This window comes from Lissotriton vulgaris, chromosome 4_1 (assembly GCF_964263255.1).
Source record: "Lissotriton vulgaris chromosome 4_1, aLisVul1.2, whole genome shotgun sequence".
Taxonomy (NCBI): Eukaryota; Metazoa; Chordata; class Amphibia; order Caudata; family Salamandridae; genus Lissotriton; species Lissotriton vulgaris.
In genome coordinates this window covers 1,472,691,451-1,472,716,519 of record NC_141691.1, presented here as the reverse complement: position 1 = coordinate 1,472,716,519, position 25,069 = coordinate 1,472,691,451, and the positions used below count along the sequence as shown (strand labels likewise).

The following is a 25,069-nucleotide window of genomic DNA, read 5'->3' as shown; positions in this document are numbered from 1 at the left end:
GCGGAATTGGCTCGTTCTGGGAGAACAAGAGCAGGTCCGGGAACCATGGGCGCCGCGGCCACTTGGGTGCGATCAGGATGATGTGGCAGGGTTGAAGCCTCTTCCTGTGCAACAAGCGCGGAATCAGAGGAAGCAGAGGGATAGCGTAGCTGAATGCGTTTAACCAGCTGATCGAAAATGCATTCCCGCTCGACTCTCTGTGGGGATGAAGACTTGTAAAGCGTTGGCATTTCTTGTTGGTGATAGTCGCAAAAAGATCCATCTGCGGCTCACCTCACTGGCGGAAAATGAACTCGAGAGTTGGTTGATTGAGTTCCCACTCGTGGTTGTCCGAGAAAGACCTGCTGAGTGAATCCGCCAGAACATTGGAAGCACCTGGCACATGGATGGCTGTGAGATGAATTTGATGACGAATCGCCCAATTCCATATCTCCTGTGCTTGTTGGGAAAGCAAAAGGGACCTTGTGCCGCCCTGCTTGTTCAGGTAATGCATGCTGGTGGTGTTGTCTGTCCTCACCAGCAGAGATTGACCTTGAACAATCCATTGAAAAGACTTCAGGGCAAGGAAGATCGCCAGAAGCTATAGGCAGTTTATATGCCAAGTGCGTTGGACCGCAGTCCATTTCCCTTGTACTGATAGACCTTCGAGATGTGCTCCCCAGCCTTCCAGGGACGCATCGGTTGTAAGCGTCAGAGTCGGAGCAGCGTCTTGAATAGACCGACCTTTTGAAATGTTTGGAGGGTGAGCCCACCACTTCAGAGCCTCCTGAATGCGGGGCGTGAGAAGGATCCGGTCGTTGAATGATCCTGAAATCTGTTTCCACTGCTTGTCTAACTCCTCTTGGACGACCCTCATATGTAGTCTGCAGAGGGGAATCAACTGTATGGCAGAGGAAGCCATGCCGAGGAATGATTTCAACATCCGGACTGAAACGTACAGTTTTGACTGGAGGGACCGTACCATCTGGAGCATACGGTCTTGTCTTTCCTGGGAGACAAAAACCATTGCCAGCTGAGAATCTAGTGAGGCTCCTAGAAAATCTCGCCGCTGAGATGGGCGAAAGTGTGACTTCTGGCAATTGATGGAAAGGCCCAAGTCTTGAAACAGGGAGAGGCAAGACTGTGTATGCTGGATTGCCAGTTGGAGGTTCGGAGCCTTTATGAGACAATCGTCCAGGTATGGATAAAACTGTATGCCTTGTAGGCGCAGAAAGGCAGCTACCGGGGCCATGATCTTGGTAAAGACCCTCGGTGCTGAACGGAGGCCGAATGGTAGGACTTTGAATTGGAAGTGCAGCTGTCCGACTGTGAAGCGTAGATATTTCCTGTGTCTGGGGTGAATTGGCACATTGAAATATGCGTCTTGGAGGTCGATCGTTGAAAAGAATTCCCCTGGATTGAGATCATTCAGAATTTGAAGGAGAGTTAACATCTGAAAAGTTTTCGAAATTATAAATTTGTTCAGGGCTCGTGAATCCAAAATTGGACGCCATTCTCCCGACTTTTTCTTGACTAAGAAAAACCGGGAATAGAATCCCTTGCCGCGTTGACCTTGCGGCACTACCTCAATGGCTCCTTTTTTGATCATCAATTTTACCTGGGCCAAAAGTTCTTTGAGGTGGGGAGAGGGTGGCCCCGAAGGTGGACGAGTGGGAGGAAATTTTGTAAACTCCAGGGTATTTCCTCTGGAGATAACGTCCAGGACCCATTGGTCGGAGGTGATTTCGGACCATTTGCAAAAGTACCTTGAGATGCGACCTCCAAGATGCACAGTCGGCAGAAGAAAGGAACTGAGACTGTCACTGCTTTTTGTTGTTTGCGCCACCTCTATAAGTTGTTTTCCGTTGGTATGGTCTGGTGGAGGACTGACGATTTTGGGTTTGGTAAGAACCTCTCTGCCGGTTATCGTTGTAGGTATTGTACGAACGATATTGGCCTGATCCTCGAAAAGTAGAGGAACCTCCGCCTCTACCTCGTGCCCCCCGAAAGGGCCGTTTCTTGTACTGGAGGGTAGCTAAGGACTTTGCAGTGTCGGTGTCCTTTTTTATCGCCTCAAGGGCATCGTCTACATGCTTGTCAAATAAAGACTCCCCATCGTACGGCAAGTTCAGGACTTTTGCTTCTACCTCTGGACGGAAGGTGGTAGATTTCAGCCAGCCTTGACGTCTCAAGACTGCAGCCCCAGCCAATTGACGAAAGCCCGTGGAGGAAATGTTGAACGTGCATTCGATAATTTCGGACGAAATTATCTCTCCCTCCTGAATAATGGCCTGTGCTTTTGCATGGATGGCCTCGGGTATTTGAGGAATCAGTGCGGCAATCTCGGACCACATCTGGCGGTCGTAACGGCCCAGAATAGCCAAGGTATTTGCCGCTCTGACAGTAGTAGCCGCCATTGTTGTAAATTTTTTGCCTATAGAGTCCAACTTGCGGCCTTCCTGATCAGGAGGAGACGTGAGTGGTATAGCAGGATTGCGAGATCTTTTCTGTGCTGCTTGAGTGATAACTGAATCTGCTTTTGGTTGTGACACCAAAAAGGCCGGAGCAGACGCCGGAGCCTTATACTTCTAATCTGGGCAAGACGGCAGGTACTGAATTTGGATGTTCCATTAATTTAAGGCCCTCCTGCCAAATAAAGTCAATGATTGGTATTGTGTGGGATTGTCTTTGTGAAACGTCCTTAAAATCATACAAGAAGCATTCACTTTCATGTTGTTGTTTTTCGACAGTGAGATGAAAGCGCTTCGCAGCACGGACCATCAAAGTATGGAAATTTGCAATGTCCACTGGAGGCGATGCAAGAGGCGAGGTGGGCGGAGTGGAAGGTGTTTGAGCCTTGTAATTGTCCCACTCATTCATATCGACGTCATTGTCGTCATCAGTGTTGTGAGGATCAGGATCCTCGTTGTGGGTGTCAGGACAAGTACCCCCCGGTGACGCGGGTGGAACAGGTGCAGGTGCTTGTGGAGGTTGAGGTTGAGGCTGTGGAGGAAGTTGTGATGCTGGAGAGGCAGGTGTAGATGGAGGGAACCTGCGGTTATAGTCATCAAGCATGTGCTGCAAATTCATGACCAAAGATAAAGGTATTTGCGTAACCGGTTCTGAAGTTACTGCTTCTGATTCGTCAACAGGAAATAATTTGTTCCCATCTTCAACATTTTCCTCTTCGTCACTCTCATCACTATACTCCTGGCACTTAATGTGCAAATCAGATGGACTAGATGCCTGTCCGAACAGTTGTTCCACCTCCGAATCGTTTCCGGATTCTTCCCCACCAGAATGAAACAATTTGTCTGGAAGACGGGTTCCACTCCTCACTGGACTCAGTTGAATGAGAGGTACCGTCCTTAAAGAAGAAGCAGTAACCACTGTAAAAGTGGCAGCTGTGGCCAAAGGTAGATGAGATGTCGACGAGCCCGTTGACGTAACTGCGCAGTTTTACAACCAACCTGTGGCGTTTGCGTCGTCGTCATAGATGTAATCGACGCTGAAATTGAAGGCTTATCATAGAATCAAATATTAAAACATTTTTAATTTCAATAAAACAAAATCAGCCGAAACGCTGCGTCAAATAATTATTCAATGATTATGTGATAATTATTCAATGATTATGTAATGAATTTTGTTTTATTGAAATTAAAAATGTTTTAATATTTGATTCTATAATAAACACTTGATTTGTATACGATTAGACTTTATGGAAATAAAAGCCTTGATAGTATGCTTAGAGTTTGATATTAGGAATTAGGAATTGTTTGGTGAGACAACTCAATGTTGCGCATTGTTATGTACATTGTATAAAGAAAATTAGGAAAGTAAACTTTTGAAAACATGAAATAAACGTATTTATAATAGACAATAAATATCCGAGATCTTTCATTTTGTTTTTGTTTTCCATGTTATTAGGGAGGACTTGGTTCAGTGTATATTTCTTGTTGTATTGATCAATATACTGCACATAAGGGTTGTTGTTTCAATGTTTTAACTACCCAGTCCCTTTTTGGCCTAACTGGGGTAACTCTCTTTTACTTAAGGCTTGTCTATATTCAGCCTTACTCTTATGACAGTAGTTATCAAAAAATGGGTGTAGAAGGGATATGGACACTCATATCAAATCAAATCAAATCAGGTACATTTGTATAGCGCAAACATATCACTAAAAAGTCTCATGGCGCCTGCAGTCGGCTCTGACTGGACGTTGACTTAATTGTCGAATAACCATGTTTTCAGCTGTTTGAGGAACCGGTTGTGATCAGAGATGGTGCGTAAATGGACAGGGATTTTATTCCATGATGCCGGACCGAGAAAAGAGAAAGATAGACCACCTTTCCTGGCAGTATGGATTCTCAAAGGAATGAGCAGTGAAGTATTGCTTGATCTAAGGGTCCTGCAAGGCTGGTACCACTGTAAATTTCGGGACAAATATTTTGGTCCTCTTACATATGACATTCATATGACAGTCAGAGCAGTTGTTTGTCTTTCTCAAAATTATATGGCGGTGCTCTCAAAGTGGGGGGGCGGTACACCCAACAACCCCAATTGCAATCCTAGGATTGTCAACAGAACTTGACAATATGAGACACACGCAATGTATCATATATGAGTACAAAATAGTTTCAACGACAAGCAGGATGTCTTTTCTAGACTTGAGGATTTATTTTCGGGTACTTTGACCTCTTCTCAGAAGTTTAGCCAACACGTGTTATGTCACATGGGGGGGGTGTCCCCACCACTTCATAAAGGCTATATGAGTCCGTACGTTTTTCATATCAAACCTCAACTCTGGTTCTACCTCCAACCTGGAATATGAGTCTATATTCTCTTAACGCCCAGTAGAGCAATCGGCGGTGCAGGAGCATCTTTCCGATGCAAAGTCACACTGCTGCGGTCCGTAGTCTGTCAACCACAGGACCGCTCTGTATTATTATTAGTAAAAGCGGGAGGATCTTCCCAGAAAAGTAGATGGTGCACGCACGTCTGAGCGAGTCCGCTGCAGATCCCCCTGCACGCCGATTTGTGAATGAGGGCCTAAGTCCCCCTTATTTAACAACTTTTTCTAGATACTCCCACATCCCCTACTGTGATAACTCTTGAATCTACCTCAATAGAACCTATCCTTCTGATGCTCTTCAACAATAACATGTCGCTGTTGACCACTGCAGGTTTATATCACCTTTAGCTGTAATGCTCTCTTTCGTGGACTCCATGTTTGAAATCTAACAACCGTCTTCTAAATTGATTTTAAGTTTCCATAATGGGTTACCCTTTAAAATAGCCTCGATCTCCTGTCCTTATGATGAACCCATCAAATTCATGAGATTTGTGGACATAAATGTTGACAAACCTAGTGGGGCATACTGCTACAAAATAATTTGATACATCTATTGTTAGATAGCACTGTCGGCATTCCTTTTCAATCTACTGGATCTTGAGTCCTTATTTTATATACTTCTTTACACACAATTTCACTGGTCATTGAACCACCGGCGCTATATGTTAACATTTCCTGTAATTTGCTACCATTTTTAGTGATGCTATATGCTCAGAAGAGACCTGCCTTTGAATAATTAAATTGTTTTCTTTTTCCTATTTTCTAAAGGCCTAATTTTTTTCCCAATAAGGTTGTGTGCACGCATAGACGTGAGTGCATCCCTGGTTGGAGGCACACCTTAGGGTTCCAAAATAAATTTAGACTCCAATAAAGTTCATGAGATTGTTTTGTCAATTTATTCCATGAGAAAGTTGTTTGATATTAACATCATATCAAGGTGATGCGATCTTCAAAAGGCATAGTATATGCAGGTAAATGAGTTCCACTCCCTATGCATTTCGGGCAGAGCCCTTTGTCATGGGGTATCTACAAAGAATGAAGAAGATTGAGTAGCCTGTTAGGGTAACGTAAGAAATAGGTGTATCATCCCTAAATAATATGTCTAGTTACTGGAGGCTGTTAAGTGCCTAAGTGGGCATGCTAATATGTTACTAACATGCTACGTGGTAATGCTGATGTGCAACAAAAATACTGCGTGATGAACGTGGTGACATATCCATGTATACAAGCAGTGGATAAAGCAAAGATAGTATTGCGCAGTAAATGTGGCTAAATAGCGACAAGGTGCTTGTGTCAGTCAGTGATTTAATGAGTAAAAATGCTGACATGCAGTGTGCAAAGTGACGCCAATCTACTCAAGTCAGGCGGTGATCTCACAAGTGAAAAAGCTGCCATGCAGAGCGCGATGGTAGCGCGATATCAACACTCCGTGTGGGGACTTAAATATAGCAAGCTGGTGTGCTTATCGGTATTGCGTGTTGAGAAACACCTTTAAAACTCACGGCGCGGACCCTGAAAGACCAATGTTTACGTTGGTCTGTGAAAATGGTAAAAAACAACAATTAATGTCACAAAGGGAAATAATGGAGCGAAAGATAAAGACATTATCGATGAACGCATCAAAAAATTCCTTATATCAATGCATCCAAAAAGTCCGTTGATTCACATGACACCAAAGATTCATAAACATCTTACAGACCCCCCTTTTCGCCCTATCGTCTCAACCAAAGGCTCACTACACGAGCCGGTAGGAAAGTTCTTGGATCGATACCTTCAACCGCAAGTCTTATCTATGCGAAGTTATGTCAAAGACACAACGGACTTCTTATTGAAACTATCTGAAATCACTTTTACAGAGGATGAATCCTTGATACTTTGTACAGCTGATGTCAGCTCTTTGTACACTTCCATCCCGCATGCCGGCGGTATAGAAGCTGTTGAAAAAGCTTTATTGAACAGTGACATTGACCCTCTAATGCAAGGGTTCCTCATGGATATACACACTATATCACAGTTATTTTAAACATGGAGATTCCTGGTTTTTACAGCTGTCCGGCATGTCAATGGGCAATTGCGCAGCACCAACGTATGCAAACCTTTACATGAAGGAATTCGAGGAAGCATACATCTACAACCACCAAACCACGTACCAAAACATTAAAATGTACATAAGGTACATAGATGACCTATTTTTGATCTGGAACAACAGCAGGTCCTCTTTAGAGGAAGCACTAAACCTTCTGAATACCCGAGATGACCGCATTCAACTCACCTGGATAATTGATGAAACATCTATCAATTTCCTCGATGTCAACATCACCAAAACTGAGGATGGTTTTCGTACTGACCTTTACCGAAAGCCCACAGATCGCAACAATACGTTGCATTACACGAGCTTCCACCAAGGAGCACTAAAGAAACATTTGCCATACTCACAAATGCTACGTGTTAAACGCATCGTATCAGATCCACACACAGCAAAACTACGTCTTAAGGAAATGAGTAAACGGTTCACCGCAAGAGGTTACCCAGAAGCACTCCTTACTGAAACCATGAACCGTGTGGAATCCACTGCGAGAGCAGAGACCTTGAAGCCCACCATTAAACCTCTGGAAAATAAGATGGAGCTAGTATCAAAATTCTCCACTTCAAGCACGATGTACAAAAAAATCATACTAAAGCACTGGTCAATCCTACAAGTCGAATCTGACTTTAATGAGATTTTCAAAGCTCCTCCAATCTTTGCTTACACGCGAGACAAAAACCTTAAAGAAATATTGACCAAACCTTGTGCTACTACAACTACTCAAAAAGGAACTCGCCCTTGCCTAAACTGTAACAACTGCAATTGCATTATTAAAGGTAATTCCATTACGCACCCCATGAGAGGCAACACTATTAAACTTCAAGTAGATGCAACCTGTGACTCCACCAACCTCATTTACCTTTTGAAATGCCCATGCGGCAAAATATATGTGGGGAAAACTGAACGCAAAATCAAAGTGCGTATTAACGAACATAAATCTAACATCCGGACTAGAAATGATAAGTCCAGTGTAGCCGCCCATTTCATTGAACAAAAGCACAACGTGGCCCAACTCAAGTTTCTTGTATTGGAAACTATCCAGAAGGTGGAAGGCAGAGACAATTGTAAATTTCTCCTACAAAGAGAAATGTCATGGATTTATCGATTACAGTCGATGAAGCCACATGGTCTTAATGACCGGACTGAATTTAGTTGCTATCTGTAATGTAGTTTCTTGGTTATCTATATACCTATTGTTGAATTCATAATAATATGTTCCCGTATTGATGCAATCATATTGTATGTTTACACTTCATCCTTCGTCATCCCTTTATATATCAACATATAGCAGCAGTCTAATTTTGATCCAGTGTCTACATATAACATTATCAACAGTTTACTACATTATGTGCATTTCCTGTTTGTATTTACAGTTTTATCCCCTCATATACTAGCACACAGTAACAGTCTAGTTTTGATCTAGTGCCTATATTTATAAGTGAATGCTCGAAACATTTTCAACAGTTCATTTTTTTTTGTGTGTATGTACTTTCTTTATAGTCCTTCTTCTACTTTTAGTCTAACACACTACACGTTAGTCCATCATCTATCTTTAGCATACATCACCAAAGCCTATCACCTGCACGTTTATTCGTATATCAGTAAGCAGTCGCCTGACGGCGGTTTTCACCGGGGTGATACACGATTGAAGACGGTCCCTTGGAGTTAATCGAACAGTTTCCACTAGCCCGAGTAAGTGAGGCGAGAGTACAACGTTCGTTTGCTAACGGGAGTTTCGCCCCTTTATTTCACTTTGTGACATTAATTGTTGTTTTTTACCATTTTCACAGACCGACGTAAACATTGGTCTTTCAAGGTCCACGCCGTGAGTTTTAAAGGCGTTTCTCAACACGCAATACCGATAAGCACACCAGCTTGCTATATTTAAGTCCCCACACGGAATGTTGATATCGCGCTACCACCGCGCTCTGCATGGCAGCTTTGTCACTCGTGAGATCACCCCCTGACTTGAGTAGATTGGCGTCACTTTGCACACTGCATGTCAGCATTTTTACTCATTAAATCACTGACTGACACAAGCACCTTGTCGCCATTTAGCCACATTTACTGCGCAATACTATCTTTGCTTTATCCACTGCTTGTATACATGGATATGCCACCACGTTCATCACACAGCATGTTTGTTGCACATCAGCATTACCACGTAGCATGTTAGTAACATATTAGCATGCCCACTTAGGCACTTAACAGCCTCCAGTAACTAGACATATTATTTAGGCATGATACACCTATTTCTTACGTTACCCTAACAGGCTACTCAATCTTCTTCATTCTTTGTAGATACCCCTTGACAAAGGGCTCTGCCCGAAATGCATAGGGAGTGGAACTCATTTACCTGCATATACTGTGCCTTTTGAAGATCGCATCACCTTGATATGATGTTAATATCAAACAACTTTCTCATGGAATAAATTGACAAAACAATGTCATGAACTTTATTGGAGTCTAAATTTATTTTGGAACCCTAAGGTGTGCCTCCAACCAGGGATGCACTCACGTCTATGCGTGCACACAACCTTTTTGTACTTTACAGCGTCATCGGACGGTGACGCCACCTGGGAGAGCACCCCACCTGTTTAAACCTTATGGATTTAAGTTAAATCAGAACAGCGTAGTGCACCTTCTACCTGGTGACTAATTTTTTTCCTTCATTTGTTGAAAGGTATTCACTCTTAGGTTGAAAAGCAATTAAATGCAATTACTAAAGGAAATCTGTTAGGGAATACTGTCATTGATGCGCTTGTATACCTAGTTCCCATATGAAATATCAGGTTTTTCCCCGTCACATTTATTGTGAAACAGCTATGGTAACCACTGGCAGGCTTTTTTTTTGTTGCAATTTTATATAGTGCGAACTTGACCCGAATCGAGTATCAGAGCGCTTTACATAGCAGCAGTTACGTTACATGAGGACACACATTAATTTTTGTTAGGCGCTGGGAGATTGAGTGATTTGCCCAGAATCACAGGAGGTTTAGCATCATTACCGAGACTCGAACCCAGTTCCCCAGGTCGAGTGCCCTAGCCGTTAGGCTAGGGCGTTAGGCCGTTAGCCTTCCTTGACAGCTACAAGCATACTATGAAAAAGCAGCAACAGAATCTTCCAGAACCTTAAGAGGTTAGTAAACCACCTAGAAGAGTTGCTCTTTCAGTCTGAAAGCAACTTCTTTGATCACACTGTCTCTGATTATTACCACTTTATCAGGTAAACTGTTTTTGATAACATATCCATTTCTCTCTTACTTAATGAAACATCCACCAAGTCAACTTTTCATTCATTTTTTTCATTCCCCCAAATCTAAACGCTTTCAGATATTGCCCATTTGTTCCTGATTAAGATTTCCATGGGCTCACATTCCAGAAAAACTCCCTGGCATTAGATTTGTTGTCTCTCGTTAGAAACCCTTGATCCTACGACTCCATACTGTCCCTAACCTTTCCCAAAACTACTGCTGTGTTATTCATACAATAAAGGATTCCTAGAGGAAATCACTTCAGTGTGTTTCTCATGGGTTAAACTTCGTTTATATAAACAGATATGTGTCTAGCCACTAAATGAATTAGATAAGGACTAAACAAAAAAGACCAGGAGCAATACTATATAATCAACTCATATTATTATGCGGATAATCATGTTAGGTGGAAAAAATAGGAAAACGCACCTGTTCAACAATCACTTATGTAACCAGTTCTAGATCACCACCCTTTACACTTCTGACTACTGACACTCATGTATATCATTAAATGTATTTCACCTTGTTTTTCCACACTTCTTTCAATGTAGTTTTACGACTTCATTGTAAAGATAACCTTGGTTTCTATACTTTTTTTTATTTTGTAAAACACAAAAACACCGTGTTTTCTCGTAAAGAAAACCATTGAAAAATACGAAATAAATAAAATGGACTATTCAAATAGTGTAACAAAAGACTAGCATGGCAATGTGGTAAAAGGCACGATGAATTTACTTGGGGCAACGTCAAAACTGTGATGGTATGTGTGCCTGACTCAGGCAATGTGAAACAGACAAAGGAACGTGGAAAGAACTGTCAAGACAATGTATGCTTATCTGTAGTAATTTCCAACTGACATGGTAATGTGAAAACTGTCTGGGGGCAGTGCAGAAACTGGCATGGATATTTTCTTGGGGCAATGTAATACTAGCATGGCAATTTTCCAGAAGTTATGTGAAAATGGCCAGGTAATGTATGCCTGACTAGCAAAATATGAAATGACATGGTAAATTGAAACAAGCATGGCAATTTGCTGGAAGCAATGGAGATGAAGACATGGCAAAGTGTGCTTTAAAATACAAGCATCTTTTAAGGTCCTAATTTCTTACGTTCTGTATGTTATTTTCTAACTTTTTCAAAAGTAAATAAACTGTTTTGAATAAAAAAACAACGTTTCGTTCACACTTTAGCATGCTGGTACACAAAACGATGTCGAACGGAGAGTGTCGTTCTTAATACACATATGCCACTAAAACCAAGGTAAAAAAAATGTGGAAATAATCAAGTAAGTCTCGGATGCCAAAAAGAGGCATGATGGATTTCATATACTATCAGTGCCTTGCTTCAGCAGGTAGGCACTCACAGTAGCTCAGTGGACCCAGAAACTGTTGCACAGATCTAGCTGTAAACTGCAGGCAACGTGTTTTAATCTCAACAGGGCTGACGCCTTTACAATCCTTTCTATGTATATAAAGAGTACAATTGACTTGAATACAAATAAAAAAAATTAGTTCAAGCACAGCAATCTTACTTTTTGAAGTGTGCATTATAAATAGTCGATTGCATGTACAAACAGCTGTGCCAACAGGCAGAGCTTGGCTGCAGAACAAATAATAATGTAGGAGAAGAAAAGGGTGAAAGAAAGAGACTCTTAAAGATTAAAAGGCAGGGGTGAGAAAGGAGGGAGGGCACAATACAAGGAAGCAATACTTGAATCCCAAAAACACTTGTTGAATCTTCACCGTTTTGAGGTTTACTCCCAAATTAGTGCCCGGGTGTAGTATTTAAAGACAAAGCATGACGCATAATGTTACTTTGCCCCAGGCTTGGGCTGGGATGTGTGATTAAAACCATTGACGTCATTCCACTTAATAATGCTCAAGGTCTTCGGTGCCCTGAGGAGGAGGAGTGACACGGGACTGAGATAAGAAAGAAAAGGAGAGGAAAGGGCACTTTACCTCAGAAAATGAATACTTCTTAACTTACCCTCACCCGAGTCTCGGCCTCCCTGAACTTACATTCAACCCCCCAAAAAACAGACACCTCTCATAGGCTTCAATGGGATCAACTTTGGAATTATCAAACTCAACAAAAGGCGGCCTTGAGTCAACAAACAGTTACCTCCGTTGATTCAATGAGCTCACACCAAAATACGGTGAATTCGCATTCTCTGCAGACTCAATTGCCACAGCCGCCCAATGATAGATGACACCACCAACCAATGATCGATCGAGGCATGCACGGAAGCGGCGCCGTTACGTTACCTGTCGCCTGCCGTACACGACGGTTGCACAGAAGCTGCAGCGCTGACTGCACCCGACAACCTGTAAGAGAAGAGCAGAATCAAAGATTCAACATTATATCAGTCATAGAGGGCTGGCCGGAAACCTTTTATGTTGCAATAAAAATGAAAAAAAAGTCTGCCGTAAACGATACCTTTATAAAGCTTTCCAGGACTTGTCGAAACACTAACTTAACATCTTCAGAAGAGACGATCATGCATTTTATATAACGATGGCAAAGTTGCTCGACGCACAGTAATCTGTAGAACAAAGCGCTGCACAGAGGTGTGCCAGTCTCTGTGAGGTCGAGCCAGATGCCTGGTTCTGCCTCAGCTCGTGTCCTCTTGGATCCTCGAGCCCCAAACGAGCCGATCTTTAATGTGCCTTCTTCTGCCTGACCCCCCCACTCCCCAGTCTGCCCTAATGTGCCAAGAATTAAGGAAAAAAACATTAACCTTTCATCAAAACAGGAGAGGGAAAACAGCCATCTAGTGGCTGAATGGCACAATGTGAAATTGGAAAACGTAGGCATTTTGCCACCTTCACTGCTTGACCAGACTGTGTGCAAATATTTTGTTTCACCCCGTTTCCTTTTTTTTCCTTATTACACGTGACAGCATATTGAAATACGTGAGTTCAAAGTATGTGCTATCAAAGCACCTCTCTTGTGTCTGATTCAAATAGACTATAATGTTGCTCCATGTAAGAAGTCCCTAGTATATGACAGATTAATATGTGGCTCATGTGTTGGGAAACAAAGTAATACATCAATATAATTGGAAAGCAATGGGTATTAACTAAATATAAAAGCTGAACAGACTCATCAACTCAATATACAAAATACAAACAGATGTTAATATAAAAATGTATTAAAATAAAAACAAAAAGATTTTTCACATTAAATTAAAAGCATCTTATTTATTGAAAAAACATATTGTTGATTCTAACAAATACATTTTATACAATGCTAGAAAACTACCCAAAGGTCGCAGCGGCGTTTCGGTGAGAAGTAAATTGTTCACCTTCTTCAGGACAGTTTTTTAAAGAACAATCTAAAAAGAATTGAAGAAGGAGAACAAGTTACTTCTCACCGAAACGCTGTGCCGACCTTTGTGTAGATTTCTAGCATTGTATAAATCTATTGGTGAGAATCAACAATATGTTTTTTCTAAAATAAGATGCTTTTAATTTCATGCAAAAAATCTTTTTGCCCTAATTTTAATACATTTTTATTTTAACATATCTGTTTGTATTTTGTACATTGACTTGATGAGTCTGTTCATCTTTTATATTTAGTTAATACCCATTGCTTTCCAATTATATTGATGTATTAGTTTGTTTCCCAATACATGATCCACATATTAATTTGTGCATAGACTAGGGACTTTTGTTTGTTTGTTACTTTGGCGCTACCCCGTCCCTTTTCTGAGAATTAGGGTAACTCCCCTTTTTTTATTAAATCCAAGTAAGAATCCAGACAACATACAGGGAAGCGAACACGACCCCTGACTTGTCTCCTAATTCACTAATGGCATGATGGTGGGTGGAGGAACATGAATATTTTTTAATTTATGTTTAAGAACTGTCACTTTAAACAAATATCTCTCAATGCAGTGAAATTATCGATGTGCTAAACTGAAACACTTCTGGATAACAATGCATTTTCTTGAATTTTGAAGATTATCACATTTTTATATAGTGTTTATTGCACAGTTTTAGAGCCGAACATTTTCAGGGCTCGGCTTGTACATGTGCTCTTAGAGCCAGACCGTGGCCAGTTTCCTTCCCCCACACTATGGCAGTTTTCTCCTATTAGTCATTAGTTTTATATTTTTCAAAAACAACCACTGCTTTGGGAGTTTGTTTTTGAAAAATGTTAAATACTTTGGAAAAGTTTGACGGTTGTCTGTCATATCTGACAGAGCCATCTGTCAAACTTTTCCTATAACAGCAGTTCCTGTCAATGTGTCGACACGTTTGTGGGGCCAGTGGACATCTCTAAATTTGGCAGATGGAGTAAAGCCAGGTTGGAGACAAAATCCTCCGTCACATTGTCTGCCTTTATTCCATCCGCTGAGCCCTAAACCAGGCCCTCTGTGTAGAGTGGCACAGTGGGTGAAAAACAATGTGCTGGAATGCTACCCCGAATGATTGCCAGGGGCAAGCATTCATCCCATCACCAACCCCGTGTCTAATGGCCAAACTACTACTGCACAATTTTTGTGAATTACAAAAAGTAGTAACCTTGCATCGCTTCAGGGAGTACTTCTATGGGTGCAGATTTACTATTTTTTTTGTAAGCTGTTCGCTACATACATTTAAGTTGCTCATCCAAAAAAATGAACAAAATTAGCAAAATCAAGACGAGAAAAACCAACAAAGACACAGCAGACTCAACTCAGGGCCCACAGACCGAACTACCAAGCCACAGATGCATTTATTTGGGGGGTTTCACATCCCAGCCCCCTCCTCCCAAGTAGCTATGTAACACACCATGGGATAGGCCCTGTTTATGCAACTTGTTGGCATGTTCAGGCATAGGTTAGAAACCTGAACATGGGACACGAAAGAGCGAGGTCTGGAACACTCACATAGTCACACTTACCATTAACATGGGAACACACACAGAGCAGGGAAAGAGTTGCCTAGTGGTACTGAAATTCAGGAAAAATTAACACATAATAGAACAATCATTGGTAAAGCCACAAGGTATGGCCTTGGGATTTGTCTTTGCAAAAAATAAAAAAGGTGTGATAAATTAATGAATTTATTAATCATGATACAGTTAATTAAAACTTTTACATGATAAACACGATAAAAGAGTGCAAATAGCAAAATGGAAAGCCAAAAAACATGCACACAGTCAAAGGACTCTTTTTTAAAAACATAAAATAGCTATGCACTATTTGTGTCATCCAATGCCCGGTGTGCCTTGGATTAACACTACTCAGGTTGTGCAAGAAGCTAAGACGAGTTAAAAAAGAGCTGGAGGTCAGTCTGTGATAATAGTCCAATAATGCAATGGTGCCCATAATACAAGTGGCAGTGCATGAAAAGTGCAACTTAGCATGCGTTATGGCCACTGCAATAGTACTTGGAGCCATATGCATCAAAAAAGAGTTTTGCAATTGTCAAATTGCCATTTTTATCGAATTGCAATTAGAGAATCGCAAAATGGAATGTATGTAGGATTTGCACAAAATTTTGTGAATCCTAAAAATTCCTTATTTGCGAATCGCAAATCGAGATTCGCAAATAAGGTATACCTTCCCATTCATTCCTATGGGCTAAGACGCCTATAGGAATGAATGGGAAGACATTCTCAATTTACGATCACCAATTAGAGAATTGCAAATTGAGAATGCAATTTCAAGGTTGCAAGGGTGCCAAAAGGACACCCTGTTGCACCCCTGAAATATGCATGTGTGCACATTTTGTGAACATACATGCCTTAAGGGCATGTATGTACGACATATGGCACTTTAAAAAATATCAAAAAAGTGCTTTTTTTAAAGCAAAACTTGAAGTTGGTGGTATTTTGCAATTCCTTAAGGCCAAATAGCAAATTTCTGGTGCTACCAGAATTACATTAAAGGAATCGGATTTGCAATTCCTTAATTGCATTAGCAAAATAGAGAATCGCAAATTTTGCAATTCTCTATTTTGCGATGGCCTTTTGAGATGATACATCCCAAAAGGCTTTTTCCAATTCGCAAAACGGGCTGATTCTGAGAATCTGCCTGTTTGCAAACAGGAAAAAGGCTTGATACATATGGCCTTGGTTCTTTCATGAGGTGCAGTCAAATAACATCAGAGCAGTTATTTGTTTCATTTACCCCCAGAAAGGCGTATTCGTGACACACAAAGTTAAAGTGGCAGTGCCTGGAAAGTGCAGCAAAGCATGCGTGGTGGCCACTGCTATTGTTCTTGGGGCAGTCGAAGAGTGTACTAAAGTGACATCACAGTATTTGCTCATCTCTCCACAGCGAGATAGAACCTTGCAATAATATATTAAGTTCAGGCTGCGGGGCACACCTGATTACGCGCTTGAGATTCCGTTTTAATTCTCTTTTTGTCAATTTTCCATCGACTTCGGTGTTTTATGGAGCGTTTGAGGTTCATTTTGACTTTTGCTCGAGGCAGCTGCTGGCAACGATGTTCTCTTCAGGGTCGTTGTGTGCCAGCTTTAAGCAATTTCTCAGCAATGATGATGAAGTTAACCAGGCAAACTTTTACCTGGGAAATCGAGCCTTGCAGCACAGAACAGAAGGACCTGGAAACATGTCCCTACTCCGTGATTATTAAAGATGTTACGTAGGAGCCTTCTGCATGCAGATTGCAAGGTGGGGCATATGCACAATAAGGTTTCTTCTGGACCCAGGCACAGCCTGCATAGCGCCAAACTGGGCTTTGGAGCCACAATGGCAGTCCATCACTTGTTGGTGTTAGGCCGAACCTCAACGTTAAAAACCTGGACTTATGGAAGCCATTGATTGTTTCAAACAGATAACTCTGTGGGTTTGGCGAATTGTATATATTTATACATGAAAGCGCTCCTTATCTTTCGTTCACAACAATAGTTTTGTTTGTTTCTTCATTGCGAGTTTAAAAGCATTATGAGGTATGCTTGCTTCGCAATGGTGATGAGCATCCAACGTCTCTAAAGCCTCATCTTTTAGCGTGGGCCCATCCGTTCGGTTTACTGCCATATTGAATTTATTTCCAGATGAGTGGTTATTACTGTGGCCACCCCAACCTCTCTTATAGAAGCCATGTACTTAAGAAGGACGCTTTGTTGTATTAGCCCTTGCTCTTGTAATCCGAATTCTAAACAAATCTGTGCGGGTGAGGTATCCTGTGTAAAATGGAATATGAGGTAGAAAACGTTTCACAGAGTTGTTAAAAAATGAGTTTAGCTTCCCCAGGAAGGCTACCGATCCATAAGCTAACAGTGGGATCAGTTTTGCTTTGACTGCCAACAGGATTGTTTTCCAATTTGGCATGGAAATTTTACTATGCAGTTTTTTTTAAAGCGGCAATGAGTGAAGCCAAACGAGGCGTTAGTGTGTTTAGATGGGGTCTGAGGGAGAGGCGATCTTTGAGCCAGACCCCTACATATTTATATCTGGAACTTTTTTCCATCAAATTGCCTCCCAGATACCATTTTCCTTATTCTTGTGACCACATCCGAATATTACTGTTTTGGTTCCATCTAGGTTAACAGTCGAACATTTTTTGCGCAGTAGAAGGCCAATGCGTACAAGTTTTCTAATCCGATTGAGGTTAAGTTCATAAGAACTAGGTCACCTGCATATTGAAGTGACATCTGCAAATGCTGCCCCAGTTTTGGAGGATGTGAGTGTGCTCGTCCAATGTTTTGCTCAGATCTGAAATAAAGAGACTGAACACAATAGGGGCAAGCACACACCCTTGTTTAAGATCTCGCTCAGTTCTTATTGCCGAGGATAGGCCCTTACTGGTGCCAAGGCTCACATTTGCCCAGAATTCAGAATACAAAAGCTGTACCACTTGTAGAAGATTTGCCAGGATATTACATGATGACAATTTGTACCACAGCAAATTCCTATCCACGTGGTTGAAAGCTTTTGAAAAATCTCTAGCACTTGTGTAGAGCAGTTGCTTTTTCTGATTGTATTTCTTTGTAAGCATAGAAAGAGTCAGGAGATTATCAGTAGTCCTTGAGTCGAAAACCAGTTTAATTTAGTGGAGTCAGACCTGTTTCTTCTGGCCAGTCTTCAAGTTCTTGTAACAAGATGCCGGAAAAAAATCTTTGAATCAGTCTCTTAACACAATCATTTAATGGCTGTCTGAATCCAAGTAGGGGCCATGTTTTTGTAGATAGGTTGGGGAGTAGATCCGCACCAAGACTGGTATGGAATTTTCTTGGAGGCAGAAAATTTACAGTAGGAGAAGTCATTTACTCCACTAACCCGGATCATGCTTGTAGATCGAGGCTGACAAACTATTTGGGCCCAGCGCCCCATTTCCTATGAAATTCTTTATTTGTGCTTCAATTCTAGTTTGGGAAAAGGAAAACGTTGGACTGTTGCTCTTGTTATCTATGTACAATGCTGTTTGTTCTCCAGAGTGATACAGGGAGCCGGTATGAGTTAGCAAGGCACGTTGCGTAATATGGCTGTCAGTGTCAGAAGTGGGGACATGCTCTAGCTAGTTAATTAGGGTCCACAAAATATAGTTATTAATTGATTTACAGGCTTGTAGAATTTAACCCAGTCTTCTTCGCTCCATACGCGCTTTGCCTCCAAAGATAATAATAATAATCCATTTGTAAAGCGCACAATCTCCCGTAAGGGTCTCCTGGCACTGGGGGCCGTTGGGAAGATTAAGCAAGCTATTGCCCAGAGTCACATGGTGCTGGGCTAATCTGCCGCCAGTGCCAGGGATCGAACCGTGATCCCCAGATTCCGGAGTCAGTCGCCCTAGCCGTGGCGCCACACATGCTCTTTCCTTAGCTCTATAAATGTAGGCATGTGAAATCCAGATACTTTGTTTGCTCCCAGGACTCTTTTAAGTTCTTCTTGCATAATTTCCCAGGCAGTCAGAAGATTCTGCAGATTACATCTGCTTCATGGATTGGTCGGATTCCAGCACTCATATTTTTCCTGGGCTAGTTCCGATCATCTTACTCGAATCCAAGTTGTTCCTCTGTCGGGGAGACATATTTTGGTCCTCTGGGCAACATGTTTGTTGTTGTTTAAGATCTCCACCATCAAGGGCTGGTGATCACTTTTACCTCAATCTTCCATTTTGAACATTGTGACCCTTTAGAAAACGTAAAAGGAGACAAACATCTAATTCAGCACTGACTCCGCTGACTTGTTTTTTCATGTTGCTGCCATTGGGCAGTCTGTGGCAAACCTGTTTAAAGCTTTAAGGCCCATGGCTTTGATTGTGGACAGCAGCTGATGGTCAAAACTTTCTGATTTTGCATAGTTTGAAACCTGCTCGGGTATGCTAAGGCTTACGTCCAGAGCCCGCCCTTCCTTGCTACTCTTGTGATGGTTTGCCAAGTTTAGATTGAAGTTGCCAGCCAATATCCATTCAGTGCATGGATAATGGCTATTTAATTTGAGCAATACATGTTCCAGGGATGCAATTGCCTTCGAGCCTCCTTTAGGTTCAGGTAGATGTTCACGATTAAAACCGTTTTTTCTCGAATTTCTGATTTCCAATCATTAGTCTGTACTGCTTGCATGAAGGACGAGTCTGTTTTCAACCCCATTGTACTTAAAGTTTAGTTGAGGGTCACATAGATGCTCAGCTTGCCTTTAGCTCCACTTTTTACAGCAGGTTTATAGAATTGTGAATAATCCATAAGTGGTGTTTCTCAAAGGCTCCAGGTCTCCTGGAGACATGTTATAGCAAATAAATGTTAATGGGTTTCAAGTTCAGGGTCTAGTGCAATGCTGCCTGCTCCTGCGATGTTCCATAATATCAGGGTGATATTGCTGTTGAGGTAAACAATGGATAGGAATCAAGAAGAGTTCTCCCAGTTAGTTTAAGGTCCAGAGGGGGGAGACAAAAGTGAACTATGCATAAAGGGTACCTCTAGAAGGACCTATATAGGCCGTACATCCATAAAAGATCTGGAAAAAGAATCAAAGATTGGTCAACAACACACAGATCAATGATTAATTGGTGCAATTCTTAAATCTATGTTCTAACAGTGAACCACCAACTATACCTTCGGGTTATTGTTCTATTTTGTTTAGTTTTGTTGATATGATGTTATGTATTTTTAAACCACTGTAGAGGTATGACTGGTATGTGAGAGTGTATGTATGTTAGTAACATGCTGCTTTGTTAGGGGCACTATCTTTCTCAAAAATTGCACTTTACTTAATTGCACAAAAAATATAATGATTGTTTATGAACTTATGTGACAAAATAAAATGTACAGATGCACCAATCTTTATAAAATAATAGTTCAAACTAAAATCCAAATATAAAAAAGATAAATAAAAATATGTTTTAGTAATATCTTGATGTCTTGGCTTCTGTCTTTAGCATCCTTCTCATGTAAACGTCTTTAGGATATATTCCTTTGGTAAAAAGCAATATAGGTCCTTCTAGAGGTACCCTTTATGCATAGTTCACGAGGTAAACAATGGAACCTCTTGTTGAAACTTGGGTGCTAGGATCATTTGTGGAGAGCTTCTGAAAGCCAATAAGTGTTCAAAATGCATAGGGATGTCAGTACACTGCATTTGTTGTGATTCAACTGAGGTATCTTTTGTGCTTATTAATACTGATGGTCTGGTTCTCAGTGGGCTACGTTCATCTTGAGTGAGTGCTGTAGGCTTCGGATTGCAAAAACCACAGGTGATGAACAGAATGAAGAACAATGTCATACATTCACCCTTGTACAGAGATCTGGGCCTAAATCCATCGTTTTTTTGCACTCCACAGCACCCCAGTTCAGACATGGCCATATGCAAATCAGTCCGACCCTGTGCCTCATGGGAACAGTCCAGCCCGAACTGCCAAGCCATGCCTTCCCTGGACCGGAAACAAGCTTCCGAGGACCGGTTTCTGGCATTCCAGTAGGCTTCGGATTGAGCACATGAGGGTATTTCTTTGGGGCCAAACAACAGAAGGTGATTCCCCATTCCTCCAACTGGGCCCTGTGGCTAAGTATGACACCCATAATGTGTGCATCATGAAAGCGTATTTCAGTGGATTCCAGTTTCTTCCCTGTACCTAGCGCCACAAACGCTATATAGTCCAAATCCTTATTATTTATTCTACCTAGGCCTGAATGACACTACAGATTTTGAGTATATTTGACCTGTTTAAAATGTCTAGGGTGGCCAGTGAAAAAGACGGACAGTTATCTCATTTTTGCTGTTCATCTGTCCAGGGTTAGTACTGGGAGCAGAGGGATTGGCGACATAAGGTCAATTTGACTTTTGCTTCTCAGGGCATTCTTTTATAAGGCTGGTGCGGGCTGGTGTTAAATGGGGGTTTGTTTTAGTGATCTGGCTGAGCTGGCCCTATTGATTGGATAGCTTGTTTGTGTTTGCTTTTTTTAATTGTTTTGATTTTAGCCTTCATATTCACTTTCATCGTTGGGTGCTGGTGTACTGTGCTTGTTCTCCCAAGTTTCCCACTGAGTCATTGTATTGCCTTCTAATCCAGTGTCCAGATCTCGCGATTCTGTGGACCAGATAACTGCCCCCCTCCCCCACACTCAGGTACTGTGCCACCAATCGTGCAGCTGTCTGGGGCCTGTGGGACTAGCTGAGTGATGTTATGCCTGCCCGTACTTTCCAGTGATTTGAGTGGTAGCTCTTTAGATGTCATCATAGGTGACTCTCCCCTCTGATCCTTAAGGACCTTGTCGTATGTTGATTTCTTTCGAATTCAGTCGAAGGCGCCCTGTCAGCTCACGAGTTCCTGTGATGCACTGCTCGAGGGCCATTGTATTTAGGGGTATGAGGCATGTTCGGCCATGCTATTGCTTACTTACATCATTCGTTACACTGTGTTTTGTGGATATCTTTGTTTGCTCCGGGGGCTGCCGGCCAGCTTTAACATTTTGAATGTGTTTGAAGAGTGTATTTATTTGCGGGCCTTCCAGTGCCTCAAGTTTTCTGGAGTCAAGCATCCTGGTTTGGTGTTTTTTTATTAAGTTTATCCACCTTTTTAATTTGTTTTCCTTAAAAGCACCGATTGAAACTGGCTCTCAAAAATTACGCTCTCACGGGGAGATTTAGCTTTTCCTAAATCGGTTTCTGATGGGTTTGCAATTGACTCATTCTATATCTACTGAGTTAACAGTTGACGTTTTTTCCCCGTTTCTTCTGCTTGTGACTTCAATGGTGCCTTCTGGAGGAGGAGGACGCATCTCTGTTTGACTAGGGGATTGCATTGTGTTTTTAAAATCCCCTTTCTTTGCTTGTGTAAAGTGCCAGATGTTTGATATTAGTTCTTGTTTTTCTTTGAGTAAAACGGATTGATTAATTTTTTTTACCATGTTTTTCATGATGTCTGGTAATTTATATAGTTTTTCCATTACTGGACTACAGCTGAGGACTCTACTACCTCCCCCACACTTGTTTGAGCTCTTGTTATCAAGGAATTCAATCTTTCCAATTTAGCGTCGACTGACATTGTATATAATGCTAACATTTGTAAGAATGATACCTTAAGTCCAGTTTGTCAGTGTTCATGGTGGTTACAGTTATTATCGGAGATAATATTCTGTAAAACCTAATCCAATCTAATCCATAAAATGTCACTTTTTCATGCCTGTTCTGTGTTCCAAACTCATTTTGCCCAGCGGAAGTCGGGAATTTAACTGCGGGCCTCCAGAGTTCAAGCCTTTCTTGGTTCCGTTGCCGAGTTGACTGGAATACCTTGGGTCCTGCTGCAATTTGGCCCCTCTTACACCAGTTCACAAATATCTGCGCCTTTTTCTTGCTAGTGCTGTCCTGCTTGATCTGATGTTATGCCTGATGGCGGATGGCTGCGAGTGCCAAATGGAGGATGAATTGTGAGAAAAGGGCCTTTCGTGTATATCAGTGTTTCATTTTGTTGTTTTGCCTGGGGATTTGCTTTGTGAAATGAGTCTACAACACATTGGCAGGGTAATGTGGAGGTGTCGCGCTTCTGCCCCGGATGCTTTTATAAGTTGATTTCAGTAGCCTCGTTTTTCGTGACGGTGGAGGGGCTCAGTGCCACTGAGGTCCTTGATGCAGTCTAATTCGGGCAAGGTTCATAGAAGTCGAGGCGACAAAGACATTTTCTCTATTTCCACGTTCAACATAATTGCACTGTCGTTTAGGGATCTCGTGGCTAATACGCCTCCGGTCAGATTCTTAGGATGTACCACAAGAGTATTCTGAAGTTCTTGATAGGTATTATGGTAGCTAAAGTATTTTCATATTGTTTTTTCTGCTTTAATTTGAGCTTGTTCAAGTGTTAAAGAAGTCAATTTGCCTTCGGCTTGGCGGCTTCAATCTCATAATCAATCAGGGACTTAGAAAGTGGAGCAAAAGTCCTGTGAGGGTCTCAAGCCGTTGGAGTTGCTAACTGCTTCATGGTGATCTGTTCAATTGAACAGCCAGGTCTTGAGTCCATTCCTGAATTGCTGAAGCAATGTGGCGGTCCTGAGGTGCAGCAGGACGTTGTTCCAAGCTTTGGCTGCCACGTGTGAGAAGAAGCGTCCTCCGCTGTTGCTTAGGCGGATCCGAGGATGTCTGCGAGGAAGAGTGAGGTGGCTCGTAGGGGCATGGTCGGTTGGTGAAAGAGCATGCATTTGTTAATGAATGCTGGTCCTTCATTGTGCAGGGCTTTGTGTGAGTGTGTCAACATCTTGAAGTGGAATCTTTTCTGGATCGGGAGCCAATACAGCTTCTTGACGTGTCTGGGGAGGTCGAGGATGAGTCTTGCAGTGTGTTTTGTATTGTCTGTAGTCTCTTCAGGAAGTGTGCAGTGATTCCTATGTGTTGTCCCGTAGCCCAGCTTGCTGGTGACGAGGGCTTACATAAAGGTCCTTCACTAGTGTTGACTGGGAGCCACCTAAAGATCTTGCGGAGCATGTGTAGGACGTGGAAGCAGGCGGATGAGACTGCATTTACCTGTTTCTTCATAGATAGCTTGCTGTACAAGATGATGTCGAGGTTGCAAGTGTGGTCTGTTGGGGCGGGGAATGGGCCAAGTTCATCAGGCTGCCATGTGTCGTTCCATGGCGAGGTGTTGTTTCCAAAGATGAGGACTTTCGTGTTGTCCATGTTGGGCTTGAGACAGTTGTCATTCATCCAGTCGGTAATGTTCCTCATACATTAGTAGAAGTTGACTCTGGTGGAGGAGAGGTCTTCTTACAGGGAGAGGATTATCTCGGTGTCATAGGCATAGGAGATGATGTTAAGTCAGTGCGATCTGATGGTGTTGGACAGAGGGTTCATGTACATGTTGAAGAGGGTGGGGCTGAGGAACGATCCTTGGGGGATGCAACAGATGATCTTCTTGGGTTCCGAGGTGAACGCTGGGAAACAGATTCTCTGGGTTCTTCCTGTGAGTTATGAGTTTAGTGCTTTTGTAATTTTATGTTCTTGGCCAATATTATGTCCAGCGATTGATAGCAAACTCATATGCCTTTTTGTGTAATTAGTGAATATGGCACTTTGTTTGTTAATTTCTTTTTTCTAAACATATTTTGCACTCTGTGGTTGGCCATTAGTAGAAGAGAACTTTGGGTTCTAATTGGAAGAGCTTTCGCACAGGTGTCCAGGTGAGAAAGGAATGCGCACTGAGGCTCCAGGCTTTAAGTGTGTGCCTTATTATTGAGGGCCACACTTATGCTCGTCCTACTTTTTTCCTGTCATTTGGAAATTATGGGTGGTATCTCCAATTTTTAAGGTTTTAGCAAAGGATAGTTTGGTTGGGGCGCTGCTTGCTTTTTTTTTTAAGATGGGAACAGCATCTAAAGCAAGCCCGTCTGCGCCTGACCGCTGCCGGCTGCCAGGAAATGCTGCCAGAACACCAACATATAGACCTTGCGCCCAGGGTATGCTATCCAAGAGAATGCCTGTTACAATGGAAGTGCTTGGAGCCCTGTTTAGGGAGGAGA

At 42.0% G+C, this 25,069-nt stretch overlaps 1 protein-coding gene across 1 annotated transcript in view; it reads right to left on the bottom strand.

The window, feature by feature from the left end:
- The window catches only part of SPIDR (scaffold protein involved in DNA repair), a 2,344,543-nt gene that overhangs the window by 230,422 nt on the left and 2,089,052 nt on the right, over window positions 1-25,069 (bottom strand). Inside the window, exon 14 of the mRNA XM_086965726.1 lies at window positions 12,436-12,495. Within this exon, the coding sequence (XP_086821852.1) occupies window positions 12,436-12,495 (60 nt within the window). The remainder of the gene's footprint in view (window positions 1-12,435; window positions 12,496-25,069) is intronic.